Here is a 14,187-nt window from a genome sequence, read left to right on the forward strand (position 1 = left end):
ACCTACTATTGTCTATGAATAGGTTTTTGGGACCCTGTGGGTCCACGCGCACTGTAAGACCTCATAGTAATGTTTGTGAATTACATTGAGTGAGATTTGAAAATATTTTCCGATATATTGCTCCAGAAAAAAGTTATACTACTACCATCACCACTTATCGCCATTTTTTTTTTATATGGAAATTATACTTTGAAATTTGATAATAATTAGGTGTTTGCATTGTATACAGGTGACTTTTTTTCCATACAAAATTAAAATCAAAATATCTCAGAAATAGTTGACTTTTTGGTCGTTTTATACATAGCTAAATTGGTTGCAAATATCCTGTACTATAATGCCTTACTCATTTGACTCATTAAAAATCACCCTGTATACATAATTGTTTGAAGGCTTCTCGCATGTTAAATACCTTATCTATACTGTCTAAAATCTTCTTGAGTAAACAATTATTGTAATTCTAATCAGTGTACCGGTAGATGTGACTACGTGAGTGAGTGACACAAAATGTTCGTAGTTAACGCCCTTACACAAGCCGCCTACATAAAAAATGCGTTGAGGATTTTATCAGTACTCAATCTGACTGCCTATCGATATCCCGAACAAGCAAATATTGAAGGTAAGCAAACCTAGTTTTTTACCCGATTACTCCAGGAGGGTTATTGGCTTTAAATAGCCCAAGTCCATTGCTAATAATAATGTAGTCCAAGTCAATAGGCTTATGTATTTTGCAGATAATTTTGAAAATAATAAAATGTAACACTTTTCTGAGCATTATTCCATAGTCATCATTATCTATCTATACTTATAATAAATCTGTAGAGAGGTCAATTCTGTACATGAAATATATTTTCAAAATTACTATCAGGGGGTGATTAGTGATCGATACTGATGCCAAAAATGCAATCAGTAAAATTTTTATCTGTCTGTCTGTCCGTCTGTATGTTCCTTATAGAAACAAAAACTACTCGACGGATTTTAACGAAACTTGGTACAATTATTCTTCATACTCCTGGGCAGGTTAAAGTATACTTAGGAATTCCGACGGGAACAGGAATTAGCGGGAAAATCCTTTTGTATGAAAAATTTAAACCGCTTAAGTCAGACGCTTGAAAGGCATGCAGGTACCTTAGTAAACTTAAAGCTTAGTTACAACAGGATATTGCAAAATTCCCACGGGAACGGGAGTTAGCAGGAAAAAACATTTGTATGAAAAAATCTAAACCGCGTAAGATAGATGAAGGGGGTAAAACGGGATCCACGCGTACGAAGTCGCGGGCGGCCACTAGTCAATCATAGATTTAAAAACAGTTAGATGCATAAATGCATCATTACCCTGAGAACAAATAGACCACGGACTGTGAGCACAAACACTTTCTTAAAAAAGTGAGAGTATATTATTAGTTTCCTAAGACTAAGTACTGATCATTCTGCTCTCTCTAGTGAAATCATATTATTAGATGTCGCACCGCCCTATGTAATGATGTAGGATATTATGAATTGACCAATGGCAGCATAATCAGTTTTCAAACGGTTTATGTCAGTTGCAGATCTCAGATTTAAGCATAATAGGTAGGTAAGTTTCTGGCAATTGAGTCAATGTGTGCTTTAAAAGATAGTTTCTCGTCCACTCCAAGATACTTTATTGTGGAGGATCTGCCGACAAATAAGTATATAAAAATGTATTTTTTATCCAAAATGAATACCAACCACCAGATGGCGCTATGTTCGACTTCATCGTGGTGGGCGCGGGCTCGGCGGGCTGCGTGCTGGCCAACAGGCTCAGCGAGGACCCGAGGGTGACGGTGCTGCTGGTGGAGGCCGGCGGGGACCCGCCTGTGGAGTCCAACGTATGTCCAACTTTCTGAATGAATGTATTACTACAAAAGTCAAATTATCTCAATGAGGGCTATCGTTTTAGCGCTCACCAGTTAGCGCCACTGTAGAGTAAGGTCCTGTCACTTGCTAGTAATGAAGACAGTGGCACCAACTGGTGACCGCTAAAGTGGTAGGAGGACTATCGCATTTGCACTCATCAAGATGGCGCCACTGTAGAGTAAGGTCCTGTCAATCGCCAGGGGTGCCAACTGTTAAGTATAAAAACGATAGCCCTCATTCAGTTGAAATACTTCAAAGGGCTTAGTGTGAGTTTACATCAAACGTCCTCACTAGTGAGCGCGTAAATAAATGACATTAAATGTATTACGGATTGTACAGCGCCCCTAGCGGAAACTTTCAGGAACTAACATTTTCATATATGTATTTTTAACACGCTCACTAGTGAGGACATTTGATGTAAACTCACACTGAGCCCTCAGTTGAATTCTTCACAAAATACGAGTATGCGTTAACAGACTTATTGTATTTATTGTTGATCTTATTGTATCGTTTAATCACTTAAAAACTAACCTACCTTTCAGCTCCCGGCTCTGTACAAATATGTAGCTAGAACTCAGAATGACTGGAACTATACGACTCCTCAGTGCCTCCAATATAAGTGTCATCCTAACAGCAGAATCAACTTACCTATGGGGAAAATGTTAGGTGGCTCGAGCAGTCTTAACTTACTGAAATACACACGAGGAGACCCGCATGATTACGACACATGGGCTCGCATCGCGAATGACGATAGCTGGAGTTACGACAACATTTTGCCTTACTTCATCAAAAGTGAGAGAATGGAAACTGATGCTGTTTTAAAATCTCCCACCGGCATGTTTCATGGTTCTAAAGGGTATATGGGTGTAACAAAAATAAATAATTTAAGCAAAACAAAGAAATACTTGGATGCTCTTCAGGAACTTGGGTTCAATACTGTATTTGACACCAATGGTAATTACACATTAGGATTTGCGGAGCCGCAATACACCGTAGCTGATGGTATACGTCAAAGTACAGCGAATGCTTTTTTATCACCAATAAAAAATCGACCTAATCTTTATGTCCTTAAACACCATTTGGCAACAAAAATCAATTTCGAAAACCAAGTCGCTGTTAGCGTGAATGTGAAAAATGATGAAGGAGTAACAATGACACTAAAAGCATCAAAAGAAATAATATTGTCAAGTGGAGCAATCAACAGTCCTCAACTACTAATGCTTTCAGAAATTGGCCCAAAAGAGCACCTACAAGGTTTTGGAATAAACGTCGTTTCTGATCTTCCAGTGGGTAAATACTTACAAGATCACAAAACTGTAACGTTATTTGTCTTAACTGGACCAGCGTCTGAACCCAGGCCCGTTAATCCTTATGAATATCCTAATGTCGCTTTAAATGGTTTTGTGGCATTGGCCAAAAATCAGTCCTATCCAGATTATCAAGCCATAATAACTATTGGCGATTCAGAAAGTTTAAGTAATGGATGCGCCTTTTCAGTTGATATTTGTCAGAAATTTTTCGATAAAAGCAAAAATAGAGAAGTTATGATAACTGTATTGGTGCCCCTTCGTCCCAAATCTAGGGGACAAATACTTTTGAAAAACACTGATCCTGAACAACATCCACTTATTTACACAGAGCCATATTCTGATGAAAGTGATTTAGAAGATGTAATAAGTTATTTAGATAATTATTCCCGGGCTATTAACACAACGTATTTCAAGATTGTAAATGCAGAGTTCTTAGAATTGGAAAAATGTTCCAACCACCCTTTTGGCAGCAAAACTTACTGGCGCTGTTACGCTCGGTGTCTGGTGACCTCGCTGCACCACCAAGTGGGCACGTGCGCCATGGGCTCCGTGGTGGACAGCCGGCTGCGCGTGCGCGGCGTGGAGAGGCTGCGCGTGGTGGACGCCAGCGTCATGCCCACCATCACCAGCGGCAACACCAACGCGCCCACCATCATGATCGCCGAAAAAGCAGCCGACATGATCAAGGAGGACAATAACATTACAACAACAACAAATTAAAATGAAATTGCTTTGTAATCACGGACTTTATTAATAAAAGAAAACAATGACATCAACGGACTACATTTTTTTCATAGATACCTACCACAAAATGATAGCTTTGGCACTGACTTTATCTTACCGATTTAACTTTAAGTGGAGAATTAACAATTTGACACTATACAACTGAATATGATCTGTTATTACTTTTACAATTTATTATTTCTCATGAATATTTTAGTCTATTACATAACCACTTGAATAAATTGGACGAAAAGAACTTATACAGACGGGTGTAATGTATAAGTTATTTTCGTCCAATCTGACTAGTAAGGTCGAGTGATCCGAACTAGTTCATTTGGCCGATTGTACTAATTCGGAGCGATCCGTTAAGGGTCCGAGTACAAGCATAAAGCGAACCTCAGCCAGAATCCTCAAATACAGAGGAACTTTATTTTTCCATCAGCATTATTACCTGACTAGTTTACTTATTAGCGCTTCCATCGACCAATCAAGTTCTTGTTGCCTTTACTAGTAATCGAACCGTTCTGAGGAAAATGGTCTTTCATGCATTATGAAGAAAAACTACCTGAAAAAAAATTGCTATAATAAACACGAGGATTCTACCTATGAAATTAGGTAGAATCCTCGTGTTTATTTCGGAATGAAACTTAAATCTCATAACCTGTTAGTAAAATATAGTTCTGAAACGTCAAGTTGCAAAAATCGGAAATTATCTATAGATGAACTACACTGACCCGTCCCACCGTGACATTAACAGGGGGCGCCACCGTCAATACCGGATCGCTGGTTCCGATTTTAGCCACATTGGAAACTAGTTAAACGATGGTGGCACCCCCTGTCAATGTCATACTCGTAATATCTGGAACTGGATGGGTGGGACAGTTCAGCAGTGTAGTTCATCTTTATTATAAACCTAGTGTTCATAGTTGCGCCCTTCTGTCAATGTCATAATATCTGGAACACTTCAGTATTGTCCTGCGTGGCACAAATCGGAAATAGCCGAGTATCGATAGTAGCGCCCTCCTGTAAATGTCAAAACTGGGTCACTTCAATGTTGTTCAACTCTACAAAGTTCATTGTAACGGCACTATTAACATAATTACCATGTGACAAGCAAATAAATAAATTAATAAATAATTAGGTAATGCAGACCATCGCTATCAGGAATTCATGACAGAATTTAAATAATAAGGCGTAGGTGTAAAAATTATGTGCATGTGCATTACTTTTTTTTTTTTTTTTTTCAATCTTTATTTAAGGAGCTTGATCAACATTAGGCGACCATGTCGCTCCGTACAGCCACATTTTAGTTACATGAATGAGTTTGAGCAGAGTTACCTCCGTTTCAAACCCACTCTGACTAATTTGTATAGTGCTCTGGCTTCCTTTGATAGAGGAAAAGCCATAACACTATTACATCCTCCGACATTCCACAAAATTTCACAAGAGAACTGTAAATTAATTCTAAATTGCTCGTTGCGGACACATTCCATCAAGATATGATAAACATCTTCAATTACATTACACTCACTACAATTAGGCGTCTCGGACTTTCTCATCATATAAGCGAATTTATTTAGCGGAATGTGTCCGGAACGAATTCTTAATGCTATTACTAATTCTTCTCTACTTAAGCAGTTGTCAATCCAAGGAATACTTAATGGTTCTGGTTGTATTGTTCTATACCAAATACCAGCATCTCTCGATCTCTTATCAAAATGTTCCTTCCACAATTCGTAACACTGTCTCTTAGCCAAATGTAAACATTCAGTGAAGAATGGAAGTGTCGGTATAAGACATCCATCTGTAGAAGCTTCCCTTGCCAATCTGTCTACTGTTTCATTGTGGGAGATACCACAATGGGATGGAATCCACTGAAGAAGTATTTTCTTTGACTGGTTTTGTATTTCTACAATGAGTTTCAGGATAACATAGGCAATCGGGATGCCTCGAAAAGTCGAGGTGCACCGAGCCAAATGTTGCAAAGCGCTTCTTGAATCAGTAAACAGTACAAACTGAACTCTGTCGTTAATAGATAAGATGTAAGACAGTGCTTCGGCAATGGCAATTAGTTCAATGTGCATAATAGATAATTTTGAAGTAATTTTGAATTTAGCATTAATATTTAACTGAGGGTCGTATATAGCAGCACCTGAATCACCTAAGTCTTTGGAGCCATCTGTAAATACATAGTAGTAGTCATTATATTCTGTATTAAATAAATCATAAACAGTTGATTTTAGTTGCTCTGAGTTGCAAAGTCGTTTTGGTTTATCAACATTAGCAATATAAGGTCTTACAATGTGCGCCATATTAATATAACTAACCCATACATCCAATGTAAACATATCTAAAAGTGAGGTATTATGTACTGCTAACTCTTGGAAAGAATCACTGACTGTCACCAAAAGAGGAGTTTTAGTTCTTTTCCATTTGTTACTTCGACAGAGGTTGGCAAGTCTCTCAATGGAGTGAATAATTGGATTAGCAGTCAGAGATCTATTTTTTAAGTAATATTTATAGCCGAGATATCTTCTACGAACGTGCAATGGTTGTAGTGATAATTCGCTCTCCATAACATGGATTGGCGTACTTTTAATAAAACCACCTACGATTCTCATTGCTGTGTTTTGCACTGAAATCAATTTATTTAAGTGAGCTTTGGAGGAATCATCATACAAGAAACAGCCATAGTCCATTCGGCTGCGGACAGTAGCTATATAGATATTTCTTAAATGTTTCTGATGTATACCCCACCCAGATCCTGCTAAAACTTTAAAAATATTCAGGAATTTTAAACATTTCTCTTTTAATTCATTTAAATGTTTGCCCCATCTAAGGGCACGATCTAACCAGAGGCCCAAGTATTTAACCTGTTGAACTATTTCTATTGAAGTATTATTAATTTTAAGATCCACGCATCCTCTAAAAGGTCCTTTTTTAAAAATGCAGAGTTTACTTTTCGCTGATGAAACCTCTAGGCCTAACTTTAATACTAAACTTGAAAATAAATTTAATGCAGATTGCAGTTCAACTAAACCCTGACTTATCATTTTACTTGATACATATAAAACGAAGTCGTCTGCATATTGTGTAATTCTTACGTTTTTGATTTGTTTGCAAATATCTATAGTAGCTATGTTAAAAAGTAACGGGGATAGCGGGTCACCCTGAGCTAGGCCACTACCACAATATCTAGTTACATTTGTATTATCTATTTGGATATTTATATGTCTTTCCTGCAAAAAATTCCAGATATATTTGCATATTTTGGATCCTACATTGAGACTATTTAATATATTCATTAATGCTGTGAGATCAACGTTATTGTAAGCATTGTCAATATCTATAAAACATCCTAGTGTGGCTTGGTTGTTTGCAAACCCTATTTGTATGTCCGTAATTAATTGAGTGAGATTGTCTAAAGATGATTTTGTTTTCCTAAACCCATAAGTGAATTCTGAGAATGCAAATTTTTTTTCCAGATACCATTCTATTCTTTTATTGATTATAGAGTGAAAGATTTTACATACACAAGATATAAGAGAAATTGGGCGCAGCGATGAAATGGAGTTAGGGTTCCGACCTGGTTTTGGAATTGGAACTATCTTTATGTCTCGCCACTGTGATGGAACAAAACCTGTGTTTAAAAACAAATTATACAAATTTAATAAATGCAGTTTTCCATTTTGAGGCATATTTTTAATCATTGAGAAAGAAATGTTATCGTGACCAGGGGCAGTATCCTTTGATTTTACACATCCTTCTAGCTCATGTAAAGCTATAGGCGTCTCAATTATCATATTATTGGAATCAAAAGTTTGAGTAGGAGGTGTTACATAATCGGGACATAACTTTCTTAGAAGTTTACAAGCCTTGTCATCATCTACTTGAACTTGTGCTGAATATCTACCCTTAAACCATTTCATTTTAGCCCAAGTTTCACTTGAAGAAGATTGTTCACTAATTGAGTTACAAAATTGATGCCAACTTTTTCTTTCAGCTATTCGTATGAGCCGTTGAGATTCATGGACTTTCTCTAATAACAATGTGTGATTATCAGGTGTCGGGTTGCGTCTAAACATTGCAAGGGCGCGTCTACGTACAGCAACTGATTTCGATAATTCTGCGTTCCAAAAAGCTTTAGGGGTAAATTTGGTTTCTGGGCTTTGACAGATTTTAATACATGGTATAAATAAATCTGCTGCACCATTAATAATATTAAGAAAATTATCGTATGCTAATTGAGGGTCATCTGGGATAGCCAGGTTTGAAAATGATTGTTCTAAATGATTTTTGTACGAGAGCCAATCAGCTTTTTTAAAATTTCTTTTTTCCCTTAAAAATGTATTGATTAATAATTTTGATGACATTTTAATGATTAAATGATCACTACCTAACGACTCATTGGTAACATTCCAATTGAAATCTAAAAATAAATCTGAAGACATTAATGAAATATCTGGCGCTGATTCACGTAGTGATCCCTCCACCATTTGTAATCGTGTTGAAGAGCCATTATTTAAAATAATTAGGTTACTATTTAAAACGGAATCTAATATTTGTTTGCCCCTCGAATCTGTTTTATTCGACCAATTTGTATGGTGACCATTAAAATCCCCCAAAATAACAGACTTTACGCTACATAAATTAAATATGTAGTCCCAATCGGACTGGGTAGTACGTATATTATTAGGACAATATATAGGGTCCTTCTAAATCAGCTACGTTCCGTTTAATGGGAGCATGTATACGTCACACTGAATACGTTCCCAAAGTTTGAGCCAAAAATTCAGGCTAGTTTCCGAGATAATTAAGGAAACAACTTCATTTCTTATCAACCCAATACAACACCCTGTTCAGCTGATTCACTACTACACTGACAAAAATCCGCACGCACACGAGCTTACGTAATGGCCGCCATTGCGCTTGTGCTGCCGTTGGGCCACTGGCCGCGAACACAAGAGTGCCGCCGGACGACGGACCGGGCGCCACACAAGCTATTCTAGGGCTACTACTAGTTATTTAAGGAATTAAATTAAGCAGAAAATTAAAGTTTATTTATTTTTGGTAACATAAAAAAATCTTATGTGGTAAGTACTTATTTAGTGGCCTTAATGGAATGATGTTTATTCAAAAGTTCGTTAAAATACTTTTGCGCTTGTAAAAATCTTTTATTTCAAACGTAGCAACGAAACGAAGCAAAAAAGTTAGTTGCCGAAATCAATGACTTATTTTTATGCCATACACAAATGGGATAGTTACCATGACTATGAAATTTAGAATTACGGTTATTATTACGATAAAGCAGGCACATTTTTCATGTTAATTTTAATCGCTTAATATCCCCTTAGCAAATTAAATAAAAATGTGATTCGTAATTGACTCGATCATAGCAGAAACTAAACGCTATCGAATTATCTACCTGTGATTATCGGCAGTCTTTAGTATTCCGAAGTAAATCCCAACTAATATTATAAATGCGAAAGTAACTCTGTCTGTCTGTCTGTCTGTTACGCTTTCCCGCTTAAACCTCGCAACCGATTTTGATGAAATTTGGCATAGAGATAGTTTGAGTCCCGGGAAAGAACATAGGATAGTTTTTATCCCGGTTTTTGAAACAGGGACGCGCGTGATAAAGTTTTTCTGTGACAGACAAAATTCCACGCGGGCGAAGCCGCGGGCGGAAAGCTAGTAAGTAAATAATTGTTCCCAACTATCAATTTTAAACTGAAATAATAATCATTAAAATCATCGTAGAAACAAAAAAAAATTATAAAAGTAAATAATGATAGTTTTATTATTATTATTAAGATTAGAAAGAATTTTGGAGTTGACATCCTTATTTATGCGTGGCGGAGTCGGTGGTATCAAAGACAGCCGTCCCTCACAATAGCCACCAATAGCCGACCGCGCTAGTGTTGTAAGAACCTCGAGTCTTTAAAGTCTTTATTTTGAGACTTGAGTTTATTTTTAAGACTAGGACTCGTTAGTCACATGAATAAGGGAATAATTGAGTCTTCCGAGTCCTTTCGAGTATTTTAAGTTCTTTGAGCTAGACTGAATCATGACATGAACTTGAGTTGGTGTATAGGCAATAATGAGTGATTTCATATCATCATCCGTATGTTATATCCTAATTGAAAATAAAATAAATCGCACAATACAAATGTAATATCAATAAAATTGCATTAAACGCAAATAATCGAATCAGAAGTATCCATCTAAAGACTGACGATTTTCGTGATCAAAAAGTTAAAACGGTCCAATAAAATAATAAACACACAGTCTTAATTCATAGCTATTTTATTTTCTTCAAACTTTTAATAAGTAAGATTCCAAGACTCGAGTGTCGTATCGTACAACACTAGCCGGCGCGCAGCAAACGAACTTTTAGACACGTGCCGCCGCCTTTAGACACGTGCCGCCGGCCGCCGGCTAGCGCAATGTACACTCACCAAAATAAAATTAAGAAATGCAACAAACTTTTTTTTACTATTCAAATTAAAATTGTGTTTATTGTTAAATCACAGGATAATAAGATAGGTCATAAATAAATACCAAGTTGGAACGGAAATGATTCGGAAATTTTATTTAACTAATTAATTAGGTACCTACCTACCTAATCTACTTTTCTATTGTAATAGAAATGATGACATTAACGATTAATTTAAGAATGGACTTTGATTTAGGATAAATGGAATATCAATACAAACAAATTGAAGAGTTTTATTTGCTTCAATAGTCTAATTTAATGTTTCTAAATAATTGACTAGGCCATTGAATTACCTTCACAAAACAATAAGTTCGATTAATTTTTAATTATTATCTGTTATAGGATATTTTACCATGAAATACACAACACCATAATTTAGATTCGAATCAATTGAAATCGAAAGCAAGCAGATAAAATAATAAACAAATAAGTTTCTTTTTTGTCGTCGACTGTACGCTTATGCCAACTTTTCGGCTCTTGCTTTGGCGGCGTCGGCGTCTTTGTGTCAACAAAAGGCGTGCGGCTTGTCGGCATTTGTCGGCGCGTGCGCTTTGATTTAATTCAGTTTTTGATTAGCTTTCTTGTGTGAAGGTGCGTTTTGTAGTGCTCGTGAAGTGAACTATGACGCACAGATGCACAAATGCAAATAAATTTACTAAGACGCGCCTTAAAAATCATGGCCTTTGCTGGTTGATTTTTCGATGGTATCGTGAGTCCGTTTTACTGTGATTAACATAAGATAATAAGGATAGACAACGATATGAGAGTAGGCCTGTAACATTAAAGTGATAGCTCGCCCAATCAGTCGATCAGCTAATCGGCTATCAGCTGTGACGACTGCTGTGAGTTGTTATGACGTGAGTGTAAACAACAAAAAAGTGTGCAGTGGTAGTGAGCGTTGTGTGTGTTGTGTCTCGTGTTCCTGTGCAGAATGAATACACTACAGCTTTGTTGTGTGAGTAAAAAATACAGCATGTTCCATTATGTAAGACGAAATGAATTTTTATTTTTGTTAGAAAATGTAACTTTGTAAAATCATTATAAAACACATACTCAAATTTGGTGAACTTGTTCAGTGTACCGTATAGATGCCCCCATTAAAAGGAATGTAGCTAGTTTAGAAGGACCCTGTATACCAATAATGGATTCAATGTTACAGTTGTAGATTTTAACTTTAACGACCTCAAAGTGTAAATTTGGATGTATAAATTGTATGTTTTCTGATTTTATTGACTTGTGTATCATAATTGCGACTCCGCCGTATGGCAAGTCCCTATCTCGTCTATAAATATTATAATTTTTAATTTTTAATTCATACTCTTCCTCTAGCCACGTCTCAGTGATAACAGCAACGTGAATTTTTTCCTGGATCAACAACTGCTTAAATGAACTTAACTTATTTTTAATACTACGAGCATTCCATTGGTAAATATTTAAAAAAGAATTTTTTGTGACGTATCTATCCATTAAAGAGAGAGGAAAACTGCTTAACACAGGTTAATTCGGAAAAACTCTCAACTAAATATGCTAGAATCCAATCTTTTGCAAGAGAAATCGAACACTTAATTTTTTCCTCTAAATTACATTTTCTCAAAAAAATAATGTCTTTTATCTTTGCAATTAAAGTACTAAAACTGATTAATTTCCTGGTATTTTCTTGTTCATCCATTTCCGATCCACACGGCGAACCTTCATCGACAGAGATATTGCTGGATATCGCAGCTGATTCCTTTATTTCGCAACTATCGCGCGGCTGTTGTTTCTTTTGTTTACGTTTCGGCGTGCGGGCGGCTATATCTGCATACGTATTTTTGTTCTGCGACTCGGGCGTAGACACGTGCGCTTGCGCCGCGGCCGGCGGCGGCGGGGTGAATGAGGCCGGTTCGACGTAGCATTCAGCTAATATATCGTATCTCGTATTGTGACTTGTATTAGGTGTAGCTATATGGATAGGTGTGTGCTCCGAGACCTTTTGTATATTTTGTTGTCTTGGACTTGGTGGAACGTACATAGATAAGGCTTTTTTGTACGTGACTTTATATTCTGACATTAATTCCCGTACCTTTTTTTCCTTTATGTATATAGGGCAAGTTTTAGACAAAGCCATGTGTTTGCCCCCACAATTGGAACACAAATAAGTGGTGCTGTCACAGTTATCATGGTGCTGCGCACATTTAGGGCATATAACTTTATTAGCGGGACACAGTTTTTTATTATGTCCAAAGCGCCAGCATTTTGAACATTGTGTAACGGGAAATACATATGTGTCAACTTTTATTCGAAGATCGCAGAGATAAATAAACTGCGGCAAAATGGGCCCAACGAAACCAATCCTTACAGATTCGCATGGTAGCCAGCCACTATCGTTTCTTCGATTAAGCCGTTTAACTGAAAAAATGTCTACTGAACTATGCAAATATTTCTTCAGTTCATCCTCATTTAGCTCCAAGTCGATATCTTTTATTATGCCATATGTGACTCCAACTTCCCATGTTTTTTGGCATTTCCATCCCCTTTCTTTTAAAGCTTCACAATTTATGAAATATTCTGCACATTTTTCTGATCTAAAATTTATTAGCATTTTATATGGGTTAACGTATTTAATTTTCATAATACCCGTTAGATTATTCTCTTTCATGATTTTAGCCATCGTAAACTGTTTTGGTAATTTTTCCATGCTCATAACACTTATTTGTATGTCTTCTAACAATCTTTTCTTTTTGGATTTTTGGTTCACAGTTTGCCACTCTTCTTCGTCCTCCATAATTTGTTCTTCTCTTCTTCTTTTGTTCAAATATACGTCTCCCGTCTCCATATCCACATTTATCTCAACATTTCCATCGTAACTTAATTGTGTAAGGTCCTCATCGATTTTTTCCATATTTTCGTTCAAAGTTATGTCATTACTGCACTCACTATAGTCGCCTGCGACTTCATGCGAATCTGAGTTATCCGTCATCACTCATAAGGTGCATATCGCAAGCGATGTCGCTAGCAATGCGTAGATGCGTTAACGAGCGAGGTGATAACAAAACGAATATTCGATAACCGCGTACACTCACAGCGAGGACTGGGACCGAACTGATGTGCATTACTTGTAAGTATAGGTACAATAATGTAGTTTTAACTGTGAATATTGTGATCTAAATATAACTATGAAAGAATAATAATAATATAAATTTTTAAGCATTTAGTTATCAACTGTATTAAGTTGGTAACTAAAGTATTTTATTACATACCTACAACAAAATATTTAGGTCACATCAGCCAGCTTTTCCCTTTCATAAACACCTATTTGTTGATGTCACTTATTACCAAAGCCAGTGTTTAAAAAGTGAAATAGAAAATGGACGTATCACAATCAACTTCGGAATTTATAAATTTTCAAAATGCTTTGGGTGTGATTTCTGTTCTCAATTGGACCGCGTGCCTATATCCTGAAGAAGCAAATGTTATAGGTAGGTTCTAGCTTAATCGAAATTAAGTTATAGTTATAAGGAATATTTTAATTGGCGACATTGATATGTATTAATTTAATTTTACATTGACATTTTCTTAATTATTTGACATACTATTGAATCCTGTAATTTTTGCACGTCTGCGAGCAGACTAAACACATGATCCTATTTAATATTGTCACCCTGTATTACTGTGTTTTTGGCAAATAAACGTTTTGAATTTGAATTTGAATTTATCTAAATAAAATCATCCAAAAACTAACAATACTTCCATGGTTCATTGCAAATGTTGGAAAATAGAATCATTAATAAGTACCGGGTTACT

The 14,187-nt window shown here is 36.3% G+C and overlaps 1 protein-coding gene across 1 annotated transcript; it reads left to right on the plus strand.

Moving 5' to 3' along the window:
• The first annotated feature begins 265 nt into the window (after nt 1-265).
• LOC135074761 (ecdysone oxidase-like) lies at nt 266-3,905 on the plus strand. Its single transcript, XM_063969144.1, has 3 exons — nt 266-616; nt 1,714-1,847; nt 2,418-3,905. Exons 1-3 carry the CDS (start codon nt 505-507, stop codon nt 3,903-3,905), a joined length of 1,734 nt encoding a protein of 577 aa, XP_063825214.1. The 5' UTR covers nt 266-504.
• The last annotated feature ends 10,282 nt before the right edge of the window (nt 3,906-14,187 follow it).

Source organism: Ostrinia nubilalis, chromosome 9 (genome assembly GCF_963855985.1).
Source record: "Ostrinia nubilalis chromosome 9, ilOstNubi1.1, whole genome shotgun sequence".
NCBI classification, from domain to species: Eukaryota; Metazoa; Arthropoda; class Insecta; order Lepidoptera; family Crambidae; genus Ostrinia; species Ostrinia nubilalis.

Bases quoted from the DNA above. Each gene is read 5' to 3' on its own strand.
- LOC135074761 (XM_063969144.1), top strand. From the start codon at position 505: ATGTTCGTAGTTAACGCCCTTACACAAGCCGCCTACATAAAAAATGCG. The intron at 617-1,713 runs GTAAGCAAACCT...ACCAACCACCAG, and splicing joins CGAACAAGCAAATATTGAAG to ATGGCGCTATGTTCGACTTC. The intron at 1,848-2,417 runs GTATGTCCAACT...CCTACCTTTCAG, and splicing joins ACCCGCCTGTGGAGTCCAAC to CTCCCGGCTCTGTACAAATA.